General features: G+C 44.3%; 1 protein-coding gene across 1 annotated transcript in view; it reads right to left on the reverse strand.

Annotated features, from left to right (window-relative positions):
- CEP89 (centrosomal protein 89kDa) overlaps window positions 1-16,074 on the reverse strand; it is a 79,020-nt gene that overhangs the window by 41,694 nt on the left and 21,252 nt on the right. Inside the window, exons 5-7 of the mRNA XM_006887871.1 lie at window positions 7,557-7,659; window positions 1,689-1,717; window positions 523-565 (exon numbers count right to left, since the gene is read on the reverse strand). Of these exons, the coding sequence (XP_006887933.1) occupies window positions 523-565; window positions 1,689-1,717; window positions 7,557-7,659 (175 nt within the window). The remainder of the gene's footprint in view (window positions 1-522; window positions 566-1,688; window positions 1,718-7,556; window positions 7,660-16,074) is intronic.

Here is a 16,074-nt window from a genome sequence, read left to right on the forward strand (position 1 = left end):
TCCCAGCGTCACATCCCACAGGTCCGCCCGGCACCCCCCAGCGTCACATCCCACAGGTCCACCCGGCACCTCCCAGCGTCACATCCCACAGGTCCACCCGGCACCCTCGAGTGTCACATCCCACAGGTCCGCCCAGCACCTCCCAGTGTCACATCCCACAGGTCCGCCTGGCACCTCCCAGTGTCACATCCCACAGGTCTGCCCGGCACCCTCCAGTGTCACATCCCACAGGTCCACCCAGCACCTGCCAGCATCTGAGCACATCCCATAGGTCCACCCGGCACCCTCCAGTGTCTGAGCACACCCACACGCTCTTTCACCATCTACCACCCAGCATTCGACCTCATATTCTGATGCACAGATGGCCGCTCAAGAGCTGCCACCTCCTTCCAATTCTTGCAGCTGAGCCAGGGCAACAGCCATTGCAGAGAAATAAAAAGACCCTTCCTTTCAGATGTGATTATTTAGAGTATTCTGTAAAACAGCAAGCTTTTCAATCATAAGGAAATCTAAGACACCTACCTGGTGCCGGTGGAGGCTTTTCACTTAACGGAGGTTTCTCATCCTGGGGAAGGAACCATGAGTAACAAGTCAGAGGCTGGACATCTTCTAAAGAGCAAGCTGGCACAGGCAGCAGGTCATGCTGGCACAGCTGGCCACCAGCGGGTTTCGGAGGCTGGCAATCATGCAGGACACTGCCCTCCTTCTCCCCAGGGAGCTGCCAGTGGGCTTGAACCACCCGAGGGGCGTCACCTCTGCCTCAGCAGCGTCACTCCCTCCAGTCTCCACCACCGGCTCCCTCCACACTAAGGATTTCAGCACTAAGGGTTTTCTTCATCTTTATTTTTGCTCTCGCCGTTCTTAGTTTGTTCTGTGTTTCTTACAAATGCATTAGTCCCCAGGGGTCTTCAGCCCCTGGAAGGTGCCAGCACAGAACGGGAACCCCTGCACAGCTGTCTCAAACGTGACAGACCGCTGGCTCCTGTCTCAAAGCATGTGGTGAGCTGCCATGTTGAGCAGAGATGTACAAAGTCAACACCACCCAGGCTGCTTCTCGTTGGGATATGCAAAAAAGGCCCGTGAACTGCAGTATCTATTTCAAAATGCTGTCAAAACAATCTAAGCAGAGGCTAATGCATAAAATAGCGCCTGTGGCGAGCACTGGAATTCCGACCCTCCCTCTACTGTGTATGAAGAAATATACTGGCCAGACGGGGTTAACAGAAACGGCCCCATAGACTCGACTATCAAGCGGCACCAAGGACCTGTGCCCACCGCCACCCCTTAGTTCCCTCTCTGAATTCTCAGACCCCGTCTCTCAGTCCTAAACTCAGTGGAACGGAAAGGCTCTGAACTTGAGTTATTTTTCCCTTAACATACTTGTGTGACAATCATTTCCGATTTCTGCTGAAAAAGAAGACAAGGTTACAAATTAAAGAATGTTTTAATTTTTAAACACCCATGGCATGGCAAAACTAAAAACATAACTTAGAACTACTCCTTGTTTGCAAATTAGTTCTAAAAACTGCCTATCCATGTAAAAAATACCTAAGTGGTTTCTAGTCCCCCAGTTTAAAGCATGCCTTCTGTGGGAAAGCGCTCCGCTGGGGAGATGCTTGAGAGGAAGGGTGGAAATCTTTTATTATTTATCTTATTACTGAGATAAAAGTTTTTTAAAATAATCTTACCTTCAAATTCAGGATGGAACGCCGGTGACCTGATATTTTAAAAGAAGAGAGAGAACGTTTTAAAACAAATATAGAAATTTGACATCTATCGCTTCTCGGCCTTTTGGCTAAGATCAAGTGTAGAAATTTAACATCTTAGAAAAGTATAATCATACAGGACAGGGAGGCTGCACAAGGTGACACAATAAGTGGGCCTGAGCCACACAGGGAACGAGACACATCTACCTGTCACGCTCATTTCTGATCAGGGCTGTGCTTCTGAATTCATGTCTTTACAGAGAGACCCTGGGCCACTCCCCACCTTATGTATGTCTCTGTCTGTCTGTCATCTCTTTCTCACATACACATGCTGAATTACATATGCCATTCCCCAAATGGTTTGAGCCGCTACTCTCCTCCTAGCAGTTGCACTCAAATTGGTAGAAAAATTGTTGTTTCTTGAAATAAACTGTCAAACTACCTCAGTGGTACAGATGAAACAATCCTGCCCAGTTACTCGTTTTTCTTATCTTTGTAATTCAGGCTTCACATGAAGAGAGAGGTCTTACAGCTATGTGTACCATTTGTTGTAGCATAAAGATGAACATCTGGGTTGCTTTTAACTTTCTGTCCTGGAAAAAGTACAGCCAGAGCGCCCCATGGAGGCAGAGATGGCAAAGCGTCGTCTCATCTACTTTGGACATGTTGATAGGAGAGGCTCTTCCTTGGAGAGGGATATCATGCTTGGAAGATGGAGGGTCAGCAAAGGAGAGGACGACTCCAAAAGAGATAGACTGACACAGTGCCGGGGCTCAAGTATGTCAGAGATGATAAGGACGGCACAGGACAGGACAGGGTGCAGGTCGGTTGTTCAGAGGGTCCCCTATGAATCATACTTGATTCTGTGGCATCTAACAACAACTTTGAAGAGCAAAAATAACTGGCTGACAGTGAACTAGAAACAAGTTCGGAAGGTCATATGAGGAGAGAAACTCTAAAGAATTCAGAGAAACAAAAGTACCTGAAGATGCGTAAAAGATCATTCAATCTACTCACTGGTTGATTAAAATGAGGATTACGTGAACAACCCATCATTGAAGATCTTAATTTTGACCAAAAAAAATCATCTTAACCAATTGTTTTTTATTAAATCACTTTGGTCCTGTGTTCTACACAGGCTGGTGAAATCCTGCCCCATCCCTTAAGTCCAAACTAACGCTGCCTTCTCTCACCAGCAGATGAGGCTAATTTACACAGGATTATGCTGAGTCAAGGATCAGCCCCTTGGCACCTAAACATACCATTTCAGTCAAAACATTATGCCTTACAGGTGTGATTCTAATGACCTGATGAGTTTTTGTTCTTGTTGATTGTTCTTGAATCAGAACTGACTCAGAGTTGACCCTCTGGTGGGTTTTCAGAGGCAATAAATCACACGGAAGATTTCCCACTGTCTTTGTTCCTCAGAAGAGCTGGTGGATTCAAACCACCTGTTTTGGGATGGCAGTACAACTCCTTAACCACTAGGCTACCGGATCTGAGGAGAGAGGCAGTAAAGGAGGACTGAGTACCACCCTCAAGCCTCTCGCTGGCAAATGACAGAGTGGAGAACTAACATTAACAGCCAGGTTATTTAACGTGTTATTCTGATGTGTTGTTCAAGCCCTACCCACATTACATTCCCCAAAAAGCTTCTTAAAAACACGGGTCTCTGCCCATACCAAATGAACTAGAAATCAGGTTATGCGTCATTTTCCACAAACACCTAGATGCTTTAGTGCACACTACAAACAGACGTCATATGAGCAAAGTGGAGGGTCAGAGAAAGAGAAGAAGACTGTCAAGAAGACAGACTGACACAGAGACCAACAATGAGCTTGAGAGCATGGTGGGGATCATGGTGTGTCGCCGGACAGGGCAGGCTTCAGGCCTGCTGTTCACAGGGTCAGTCAGTGAACAACAAACTAAGAACCACTGAAGACGTCACACCGCCTCCCAACCACTCCTTGTGGTCTAAGTGAATTTTTATAAGTCATGCCAGTAATTGCTGTATTGTCTCTAAGACTCGATCCCTTTCTTGCTCGCCTGTGATAATGGAATAGTCGACCACGTCATTTGGCACCGTGATAAACTTCGTCAGTAGAGGGTGCTGGAGGACAATGACTAGGAAGGGGCTCTGCCGACTCCAGGGAGCGCTGGTGGCTTGTGGTTGTCAAATACAACTCCTAGCAATCCTATGAACAACAGACCTTCACCCTGACCTCTCCTGTGCCATCCTCACCATCTCCGACACACTTGAACCCACTGCTGTGGCCACCGTGTCTCCCCATCTCCATGGGGTCTACCTGTCCAAAGATGAGATGACACCTTGACATCCTTGAACCCCAGGAGAAGTCTGGCTGCAATTTTTCCAAGTTAAAAGCACCCCAGATATTCACCTTTTCGCAACAATTCTCTGTCCTCAATTGCACTACCAATGCAAACATTAGCAGTTTGAATCCATCCACTCTGCAGAAGAAAGATGGGCAATTTCCTCCCATGAGATTTAGTGTCTCTGAAAACCTGCTGAAGGGTCAGCTATGGGTCAGTTCTGATGGTGCATAATGACAACACCTGTTTCCAATACTCGATCTGTTCTACTGTTTGTGCCACATGCTCACTTGTGAACGATGCACACTTGCTAACACAGACTCCTGGGAACTATTTCTTTAGATATTCAGCAGCAATGTCCAACATCTGCCCATGGGTGCCCAGAACCCTGTTTCAAGAGGCAGCTGCTCAGAGTGCTCTGTTAGGAGGAAACTTCAGGAATTCCTCTGTAGCAGACTGGAGGCATGGCTGCCTCCTCTCCAACATATCTGTGCCAGCCGTGGATGAGACTCCAGCAAACAAACATTTTCTTCCCAGGTGCTCTGCATCAGCCTTAGAGGTGGGGGATGTTCTGTCTGCTGTCCCTGTGTCTCCAAACTTTCTTACCCCTTAGTAGGTAATCCTAGTAGCTTAGTGCGAAGGAGTTCCAAGTTCAAAGCTACCAGACACTCCACGGGAGAAAGACGGACAATCTCTACTCAGGTGATTTACTGCTTCCAAAAAACCTCTGGAGGGTCAGTTTTGAGTGGGTTCGACTTAACAGTGTTGAAGATTGTTCAAAGTGGCTTTCCTAGGCATTGAATTTGACTTTGCCATGTAGACGGACAGGAATATGTGAATGGGCCGTGTGACCTGAGAGTGTGGAAACTATCCGGTAATATCATTAATGTCACACGCAATCAAGATCCTGCTGAAAATTATCCAAAAACTACTGGAACACATCAACAGAGAAGTGCCAGATGTGCAGGCTGGGTTCAGAAGATGCCATGGCACGAGGGACATTACAGCCAATGTTAGAGGGATCTTAGGTGAAAGCAGGGAGTACCAGAGGAATGCTAATCTGTGTTTTACTGACTATGTGTGGATCACAATAAACTCTGGCTAACTCTGAAAAGGATGGGAATCCCAGAACACTTGATTTTGCTGATGTGAAACCTATACGTGGACCAGGAGACAGCTGTCAGAACAGAGCAATGAAACACTGCATGGTTCAAAGTCAGGAAGGGTGTACGCTTGGGATGTGTCCTATCTCCATATCTTTTCAATCTATATGCAGAACAGATCATCTGAGAGGCTGGTCTCTATGAGGAGGAATGTGGCATCAAGACTGGAGGAAGACTCATCAACAACCTGTGTTATGCAGATGACACAACCTGCTTGCTGAAACTGAGGAGGACCTGAAGTACTTGCTGCAGAAGGTCAAGGACTGCAGCTATTAATATGGATTGAATCTGAACATCAAAAAAACAGAGATTCTCACCACTGGGCCAACTGGCAGCATCATGATAGATAGTGAAGAGACTGAGATTTTTAACAACTTTAGTTTGTTTGGCTCCACAATCAACACTCTTGGTACCAGCAACCAGAAAAATCAAAAGACAAATTATACTGGGAAAATCTGCTGTCAGGGACTGTGCCAGAGTCTATCTAGAGACTAAGATGCACCTGATCCATGCCGTGGACTTCACAACTACTTGACAGAGAACTTGACAGTGGCTCAGGATAATAGGCGAATTGATGCCTTTGAGTTATGGCACTGGAGAAAAGTATTGAATATACCATGGACTGCTAAAAGAACAAACAAGTCTATCCTTGAGAGAGTGAAACCAAGCTGCTCCTTGAAAGCAAGGATTCTGAAGCTCCAATTGACATACTTTGAGCAGGCTGCAAGGAGAAACCCAGTCCTTGGATGGGATGTCATGCTTGGAAGAGTGGGGGGACAGCACAAGAGAGGAAGACCCTGGATGAAATGGATCAATTCAGTGAATGGGGTAATGGGCATAGATGTGTCAGAGATGTTGATACTGGCTCAGGATAGAGCAGGGTTCAGAGCTGTTGTATACAGGGTCGCTATGAGTCAGCGTCGAATCAATGGCACATAACAACAACATATATATATTTACATATATAGATCTACCTATACACACATACACTCTAAATTGTTAAAAGTAATTACCTATTATGTGTTTAACTTTCTAGTCTGTAAGTCTGTATTATGTCTGGTTTTGAGGGTTTTTAATATCAGTTATTCTTCTATAATTAAATATACATTTTTACATTAATTTGCATATACAGACATTTTATATATACAAATGCAGATTTTCCTGTAATAATACATTGGGGGGGGGGAAAACCCCAAACCTCATAGGGTTTCTGACCCAGGTATCACAAGTCTGGCATCCTGCTTCATATATAAACTGATTGGCATAGACTTTCTCAGGGCCCAAGCACTCTGACATCCAACTAGAGCAATTATAGGTCTCCCCTGTCTGCCAGGTAGGTACTTCTCCTCTCTTCTCAAAGATGAAGAGGTCTTACAAAGATTAAAACTGCTCCTCATGTTTGCTAAGGAGTCCCCACGTGGTGCAAACAGTACCCTCCATCACCAGCCAAAAGGTCAGCGTGTTTGAATTCACTAAGAGGTACCTTTAGGGAACTCTGGCAGCCTAGTGGTGAGAAGTGCTGCCAAGCTGAAGGTACACGGTTCTAATACATCAGCTGCTCCACAGGAGACAGATGGGCAATCTCTTTCGTGCAATTTACTGCCTCTGCTGGAGGGTCAGCTGTGGCTTGGTTCCAACTTGATGGTACACAACCACAAGAAGAGACAACTCAGAAGAGAGGCGTGGTGAGCAGCTCACAGTCTTGAAAGTCAATGGAGGAATCTTACTCTGCACACATACTCTGACTCCCTCCTGGGGTCGCCAGGAGTTGGAATCGACTTAACAGCAACTGTGTTATCATGCACTGAATTCTCTGTGTGCTAAATAAAATTTATAAAGACAGCTGGTGATGCAGTTACAGAACTGATCTGCTAACATGTCCATGCACTCCTTTGTTCAACAGACCTTTACTGGAGGCCCACTGAGGGCCAGCTCCTGGCTCCAGGCACTGAGGGGCATAGTCAATGTGACAGATAACTTCATTTGTTCATTCCCAATATTTCAACAAAGCCCCCCTCCCCACACACCCCTGTGCTACCCTGGGAAATACCAGGCACAGAGGGAAGCGAGCATGGAAGCCTTTCTACGGCTCTGAGCCATGAACCTCCTCCCTGGGGGTCTTCTTGTGGTTGATATAACACAAAAGGGCTCAAGGGGAGCAACGTGTGCTTTAAAGACAACCTAAAGTGTAGGTAATCCACTAATTATTGGTTATTTGCATGGGAAAGAAAATTTAGGTATATTCCTAGTCATGATCATATATTCACTATATAAGGGTTATATCTTCCCAGGTTTTAATCAGTGTTCATGACAGCATATAAAGTATGTCCATATTTTTAAACAGATTGGTTTTTACCTTTTTCTTGTGCACCCTGTGGTGTGAGAGGTGAGTCTGAAAACCTATCTTGCTCAGAAATAGTGTCATCTTCTTCACCGTCCACCTCATGGAATGATGGAGACTTTTCTGTTACCTGAAAAGAGGAAAGGCAAAAGAAAGAGTAAATACGTAAAGAAGCTACTGTTGTGATACGTGAAGTTGGTGCCGACCCGCCAGTGGGGTTTCAGAGGCTGGAAAGCACATGCGAGGAGACTGTCCATCTTTCTCCTGTGGAGCAGCTGGTAGAGTCCAACTACTTCCCTTTGGGTTGCCAGCGCGCCTCACCACTAAGCCACGAGAGCTCCCCTTACAGACGTCACTGACATGAAATTTTTCTGAACAAACTCTAATGTCCTATTTCCTACCTTCTCCCTTCTACTTCTCTCCTCAAGATGCTTGTCTTAGTGAGACACAAAAGGACCAAGCCTGACAGGGATGGATGAGGGAAAAGGCAGAGGAGCAACGATCTTGCCAGGCAACTTCTGTTAAGTTGTGGAGAGCACCAAGCCCCACCCAGGACACCCTAGCAGATTCACTTCCTCACTCCTGCCAGGGCCCAGCCCACGAGAAGGGGCCGCCCTGGAACTGCTCAGCAGGGCAGCCACGATACCCGACCAGGGGAATGAGCCTGCACTATTCACCTCCAAGGGGGGACCGGAGTGGGTCTGTGGGGAGTTCCACTGCTGACCAAAGGTCGTACCTCCATGGTGGCTTGAATCCACTAGTGACTGTGGGAGAAAGATGGACAATATCTTCTCGTGTGATTTACAGACTCAGAAACCTGCTGGAGGGTCAGCTGGGAGTTGGTTCTGCAATGGCTTTGACTACTTTCTGGTCTGAAGAGGGGCAAGGTGGCACAATGGGTTAAGTGTCGGGGTGCTGACTGAGAGGTTGGGAGTTAAGACCCAACCATATCCATGGTGGGGGAAAGAGGAGGCAGTCTTTCCCCATAAAGAGTTACAGTCTCAGACTCTTCTGGGGCGTTGCTATGAACTAGCATCGCCTCAATAACAGACAGATGGGGGATGGGTTTAGTTGCTTGAAAGGGGACGAGAACCTCTAACCAGCAGTGTCAGACCCATATCAATGACACTTTGGTGCAGACAACTGCGTGGGAGAAGGCTATGTACATATGTTACAAATGTCACTGATGGGATGGAACCCTTCCTTCTCTGTGAGAATCTTCTCGGTGGACATCAGTGACTGGTCCCTTAAGAGATCACAGTGGGCCACAGAGCAGACTTCTCCTGAGGAAAAGGGGACACTGCGACAAGCAGACGGCTGAGAGGCAGGGATGGGCTGCCTCCGTTAAGAGCAGTGAACAAGCAGCCAGCGGTCTGTGTAGTAAACTATGACGGGGTTGCTCTGGGTGGGTCTCTCCTGTTATCTCCGTTCGCTAACAAAATCCTTCTTGTGTGATAATCTTGACTTAGCTGTGTTTCCGGCAATGGAAGGGCCATCTCCCAGGCTGACAAGGGGTTGGTGGCAGTGACCATCAAGAGGCCTCTGGGAAAGGACATTTCAGTGTAGACAGGATGCTGGAGGTAGTCGCCATGAGGAGCAAGAGAAAACCTAAAAGATATTGTCTCCTACTCTCAGTTGGTGGCTTAGTGGAAAGGAGTTGCATTGTCAACCCAAAGACATGCGGTTCAAATCCACCAGCTGCCCCAAGGGAGAAAGATGGACAATCTCCTCCTGTGGGATTTACTGCCTCTGCCTCTGAAAACCCACTAGAGAGACAGTTATGAGTCAGTTCTAAATCGACAGTACATAACAATACTAAGTCTATCATTTAGAGAAGTAAAAAGGAAACTTTCTCTTTGGAGAAAACTGCCTTATTTGATATATCAAGCTGATGTTTAATATGTCAAAGAGATATTAAGCTATTCACTATTACCAGGTGAATGTAAGAATGATAAAAATATTCTAATATAATCATAAAGATAGCCTAGTTTGGACAACTGTCAGTATGTGTTATCACTAAAGCAGATCACATGTAAACAAGAGGACCCAGCACAGCAAAGGACACAATCACAAATGCTTTATGCCGATGAAGCCTCACATGGAAACAGCCAGTAACTACCAGTAAATGAGTGAGATGGAATACAATAGTCACACGTTGTATTATATACAACAATATGAACTATTGCTACACACAATGACCAGAGACTCTCAAAACCTATTCTGTATGATTGAATTAACATCCTTTCTCGAAGATGCAGACCCATCCAAGTGACTGGAGTCAGGACAACAGTTGTTGCTGTGTGCCGGCAGTCAGCAGTGACTCACTGTGCCCTCCTTTACGATACAGCCGATCCGGCACCATGCTCGCAGCCTCTGCTGGGCTTGAGTGCACGGTTGTTAGCACTAGGGGAAGCAATGACCAAGAAAAGGAACAAAGAGAAGTTCCTGCGGGGCTAATACGGTTTTTTTTTCTCCTATGTAAGTGGTTATTCTGTGAAAAGTCATTAAACTGTACATTTAGGATTTGGGGTTTTTTATTGTGGGTGTGTATTTACCCTCATAAAGAATTTGTGAAAAAAAAATAACATAAAAAAAAGAATTTGTGATACTATTCTACAAATAAAACTATAATCCAAAAGGTTAATTTAAAACTTATTTTTTAAAAATTCTCAAATAGCACTGACTGTGACAATTACCTTTGGCAGCTAAGAAATCTGTTTGGGTACTGGAGTAAGAAGAGATGGTGAGATATCATCTCACCCCAGTCAGAATAGCAAAATTTAACAGAACAGCAAGCAACAAATGCTGGCGAGGTTGTGGAAAAACTGGAACCCTTACTTTTAACTTGTTAGTTCAATTTGTGTCTTCTAGGCTGCAACACTTCCATGATACATTTTCAAGGATATGAACAAGTACGGCTAAGCACAATTGATAACAGTGCATCTAAATTCCAAAATCAATCTCCATAATAGTCTATGTGTTTCCTACTGCCAAGGGGGCCCTTTAGAGTAGTGAGAGAAGATCTTCACCCTGAAACCTACAGCGTCTCTTTTCAGCAGGAAGTAGCTAAGAGAATACACCGTCCCCTTTTCCTTATGAATCAAGGTGAAGTCTCTCTCAGGGAGGAGTGATAGGGAATGGCAAAGGACACAATGACAAAGGAAATTAATCAGAACTGGCTTTGACAAGCACTGTGGCAATTGGACAATTAAAGCAGACTTTCAAGGGGGGGGGAAGAACGAACTGGGGAGGAGGGTAGAGAAAATCGTGCAACAATGAATGAATGAAAACCCAAAATCTCTGTAAATGTTCATTAAAATTAATAAAATTTTTTTTAAAAAAAGAAAAACTGGAACCCTTATTCACTGTTGGTGGGAATGTAAAATGGTGCAACCACTGTGGAAGGCAGTGTGGTGCTTTCTCAAAAAAGTTGCAAATAGAAATACCATTTGACCCAGCAATTCCACTACTGAGAATATACCCCAAAGAGACCATAACTGCCACCCAAGCAGATATATGTACACCCATGTTTATCGTGGCTTTGTTCACAATAGAAGGGAGTTGGAAACAACCTAAGTGCCCATCAACAAACGAATGGATAGAGAAGCTGTGGTATATTCACACAATGGAATACTATGCTGCATTGAAAAACAAGGAACTCATGCAATATTATCAAAAGGACAAATACTGCATGGTGCCACTGCTGTAAAACAGGACTGCCCTCAGGGTTGGGGGTAGATTGAGAAGGATGGGTTCGATAATGTATACTGCATTGAAACAGATGAGAGAGAAAATTGTTTAAAAGGGATATGTGATTAGGTATTTTCGTCATGACAGGAGTCCAGAGCAAAGGCTGCATAGTGGAGTGGACCTATGGGGAGGGTTTGTAAAACAATGAAACAATTTCTCTTTTACTTTTCCAAGAGGGTAGTGTACTGGGGGGGAGGGTTGGGAGGGGAGAAACACGCAACAATGAATGAATGGAAATCCAAAGTCTCTGTAAATTTTCATTGAAATTAACAATAAATTTTAAAAAAAAAAAGGCGAGATGGTGAGGACAGTCCGCCCACACCCTACATCAGCCACGCCAGGTCTGCACCACGTGTCTTTACGGTCCTTTTCCTGCTATTTGGATAGTATATGAACTTGCATATTAAAGAGTGAAATGTTTATGCAAGGGAAAAAAAGAGTTTAGCATCTAAATTAGTAGAAAGAAAAAGAATAACTGGGGGAAAAAACCACAAAAATGGAAAGGAAAAGAAATGTACAAAATAACAGGACAAGTAGAATGCATAAAGTAAGCATTTTTTTTTTTTTGCTGACAAAGGAGCAAAGGCAATTTGCCATCAAGTCGGAGCTGACCCATAGCTGACCCTCCACTGTGTTTCCAAGACTGTAAAGGGCACAGGAGGAGACTGCCCACCTTCCCCCCTCGGATCTGGATTCGAACCACCAGATAGGCAAGACCTATGGGTTGGCAACGCCAGTCTCTACAGACTATGTCAACTAAGCTCCCTGTTTAGTCACTGTAACAGATTCATTATTGAGTTAGGACACTTAGAAATCTCATTTCATTAAATATGTCACATTCATTTCTTAAAAGAGGAACATTTTGCTCATTTAACACATTTAGGAATATATAGACAGTTTTTTAAAAAAAAGATGTATTTCCAAAAATTATTACTGACAGGCACAAGCTCTATAAAAACAAACTTCAGTTCTAAAGGGGGCGAGTGGTCACCCTAGTCTGATCCCAGACTCTGCCACGGGGGCCGGAGGGCAGTTGAGGTGAACAACCCTGGAGGGCAAGTGGTTTAGACTTTGTTCACAACACACACTCAAGAGAACCCAGTAGGTGCCTGTGAACTAGCGAGCCCTGCGGGCTCAGTGGTAAGGAACCGAGCTGTCAACACAAAGGCACAAAGGTGGTTTGAATCCCCTGCTCCACACGAGAAAGATGGGAAGTGCCCTCTGTGTGATTTAGTCTCTGAAGACCCACTATAGGGTGAGCTACGGGTCAGTTCTGGCTGTGGTACACAACAACAAGTGAACTGCCCAACACAAATTCTCAGAAAAGGTCAATGGCTGATAGGTCTTCATCTCACTGTTATCCTCCCTAGGTGGGGAAGGAGCCTTTTTTTTTACCCTTCATCTCAAGGCTGTGGCAAAGTGAAATCCCTTCTCAACTTAAGGGACCTTTTATACAGGCCATCCGTTTTTGCTTTGGCCAGGACAATTTGGAGCCTCTTCAACTGCTCTCAGTTACTAGAAGTCCAACTCCAGCCCCTGGGAAGGGCTTTTCTGTTGTCTGGAATGTAGGGAATCATGAAGAATAAACAGCATACACACACTGGGCAGGGCGGGGCAGGGGGGTGGTGACAGTAAACGCAAACAACCACTTTAGAGAACAACTCGGCCTCATCCAGTATGGTCCGGAACAAGCAGGTGCCTGTACCAGGGGCAAAGAAACCACCTACATGCTCATTAGTAGCTGAGGTGAGAAGCAAATTACCTTGGTAACCTCACTGTAGTCGCAAAGCTTTCTACAAAGAGGGGAAATTACTGGTGGTATTTATGTAACTGGAAAATTGAAAATAAAAAAATTGCATTGTATTTATTGCCTGACACGTCGTCACTGTAGTAAGAGATTAAAGACCACACACAGACCTTAATAATTAATAATATAGCCTAAATTTATAAAAAGAGGATAAGTCATGGAGGGAATTGGAGTTGGGGATGGGCAGAGCACAAAGAAAATATCGTCCATAATGACAAATTGGTTTCATTTATTAAAAAAAAAAATTAAACACACACACACGCATAGAATGACTTGTGGCACAGCCCTGCTGCAGTCAGGGGGCTCTCCAGACCTGAAGGGCAGAGATGCCAAGCCCAGGTGGATGGGGAACCACCTTCAGGCCTGTTTGGTGAAACAGTGACAGAAGTCAAGGAAAACATCCTCACTGTCCTTTGGCATAGATGGCTATTCAGTCGGAGAAACAAAACTGCACAGACTCCAGTCTTTTCAGGAAGTAGAGTCCTGGCAGCTAGTTTCACGGATGTAGGAAATCCATTTGTGGATCAAACTAGTCATTTAGTTAATACACCTAGAAATTCTAGAAGAAGAAGATGATGTTGATACAAACTGAATTTCAATAATCTTAGATTTTGCACCAATAACAGCGCCACAAACAAACAGATCTGCTTCAAAATGAAAAGGAAAGCAACAATGAAACTGCCATAAATCCTTTTTCTTGAAAAGATTTGATTTCTCAGAAAGAAGAAGCTGAAGTCAGACCACCATCACTGAGTATGAGGAGGACACAGAAATGGATCAGAGACAAAAGAAAAAGTCTACTCTTACTGACTTCCAGGAATGAAAAAGACGCTAAGCAGAAGTTTGGATTTCTTCACTTCCGGTCTTTGGAGAAGACCAGGGCCAGAGCAGGGACATGGAATCCCGGCAGGAAAAGTGACAGCAGACAGATTTCAGAATGGAGAATCTGTACCTCATCACAGTCCCGATTCCTGGGGTCCCCTGGTCCACACCGTCACTCCATGAGCAGAAACAACCGGAGGCGGGTTCTTTACCACCAGTGGCTTTACTTCCTGAGCAGATTCTCCAGCCTTCTTTCCACAATAACTTTCTGAACCAGCTCAAATCACACAGGCAAAGTGCAAAAAGCCTTTAGGGAAGGGAGAGACAGCTTCCCAATGAGAAGGATCAGCTCAGCCCTTCTGTTCCACCACCTGCCTTTTTCCCTCTTGTACAGTGAATTAACACAGTCCTTCCATCCACAGCTTTCCATTTTTGTCATTTTAGGCTCTTTGTCTTAAGACCTCACTCGAGAATGAGGTGTTTAATGAATTAAGGAGACTGGACTGGGGTGGGATATAAGCCCTACCCTACTAGAAGGTGTTAACCAAAACCTCTATGTTCATGGAAACTCAGTGCTTTCCTGGTTTGGGACAAAGCATTTAACCTAATTCCACTGTACCAACAAATGAAAACTGAGAGCCTGCAGGATCCTGGCCCACCACTCACCAGTCTGCAGCATCAGCCCACATCACCCACAGTTACGTGAGCTATTTCCCTGATGGGTTCTGCATTTCTTTGACTGTCCAGAATGATATACAACCTAAAAGTCATAGACAGGAATGTCAATCTCTGTTCCATAGGAAATTATTTTTTTCCATAGGAAATTATTAATTAATTTCTCTAATAGCCACATTTCAAAGAAACATAGTGCAATGAGTTAAAAAAAAGCAAACAACAAATGCTGGTGAGGTTGTGGAGAAACTGAAACCCTTATTCACTGTTGGTGAGAGTATAAAATGGTGTAATCACTATGGAAGGCTGTATGGTGATTTCTCAAAAAGTTGGAAATAGAGATACTATCTGACCCAGCAATTTCACTACTGGGAATATACCCTAAAGAAACCAGAACTGCCACTCAAGCAGACATATGCACACCCATCTTTATTGCTGTTTTGTTCATGAAAGCAAGAGTTGGAAACAACCCAAGTGCCCATCAACAAACGAATGGACAGAGAAGCTGTGGTATATTCACAAAATGGAATACTATGCTGCACTGAAAAACAAGGAACTCATGAAAGATTATGCAAAATGGATGGCCCTGGAGGACATTATGCTGAGTGAAATATCTCAGTCACAGAAGGGCAAATACTGCATAATGTCACTGCTATAAAACAAGACTGACATGGGGGTTGGGGGTAAACTAAAAAAATGGGAAATAAATAATGTACACAGCATTGAAAGAGACGAGGGAGAGAACTGTATAAAAAGAATATATGGTTAGGTATTATTGATATGACAAGAGTCCCGAATAAGAGTTGCATAGAAAAGAGGTCAGGGGGTGAGGATGAATGTATGACAATGAAAAAACTTTTTTCCCAAAGAAAAAAGGGAACTGGGGGGAGGGGGGATAGGGAGGAAAATGTGTAATGTAACAATGAATGAATGGAAATCCAAGTTCTTTATAAACTTACAATAAAATCTCAATTAAAAAATTTGAAAAAAATGCACCTATATAAGTGCTACTGTTGCTGCTCAAGTGGGTTCCAGCAAATCCCTATGCCAATTTTTTCTACCACCTTCACTGTTTCTCATGAAGACAAGCAGAATCTTGGGAAAAGAAAACTGAGTAAATCTAGGTGTACAATCTGTACTAACAGAGAAGCTGATCTGAAGAAATGAACTCGACTCTGCCAACACTGTTTTCATCAGGATGGACTGGCCAATGGCCATGACTATAAGCCTGGGGGAAGTGCTTGAAACAGTGTCCTGATGACTGAAGGTTAGTATAAGAGGTTCTGTTGTCAAAATTGAGTTAACAAAATTGTTCTTAATGGAAAGAGGTTAAAGGCATTCCCTTTAAGAACAGGAACTAGGCAAGGATGCCCACTATCACCTCTTTTATTCAATATTGTTTTGGAAGTCTTAGCAATAGCAATAAGACAAGAGAAGGGAATAAAAGGTATCCAAATAGTCAACGAGGAGGTAAAATTATCC

The sequence above is a fragment of the Elephantulus edwardii genome, unplaced genomic scaffold, assembly GCF_000299155.1.
Source record: "Elephantulus edwardii isolate Elephantulus edwardi_28Jun2011 unplaced genomic scaffold, EleEdw1.0 scaffold00062, whole genome shotgun sequence".
NCBI lineage: Eukaryota > Metazoa > Chordata > Mammalia > Macroscelidea > Macroscelididae > Elephantulus > Elephantulus edwardii.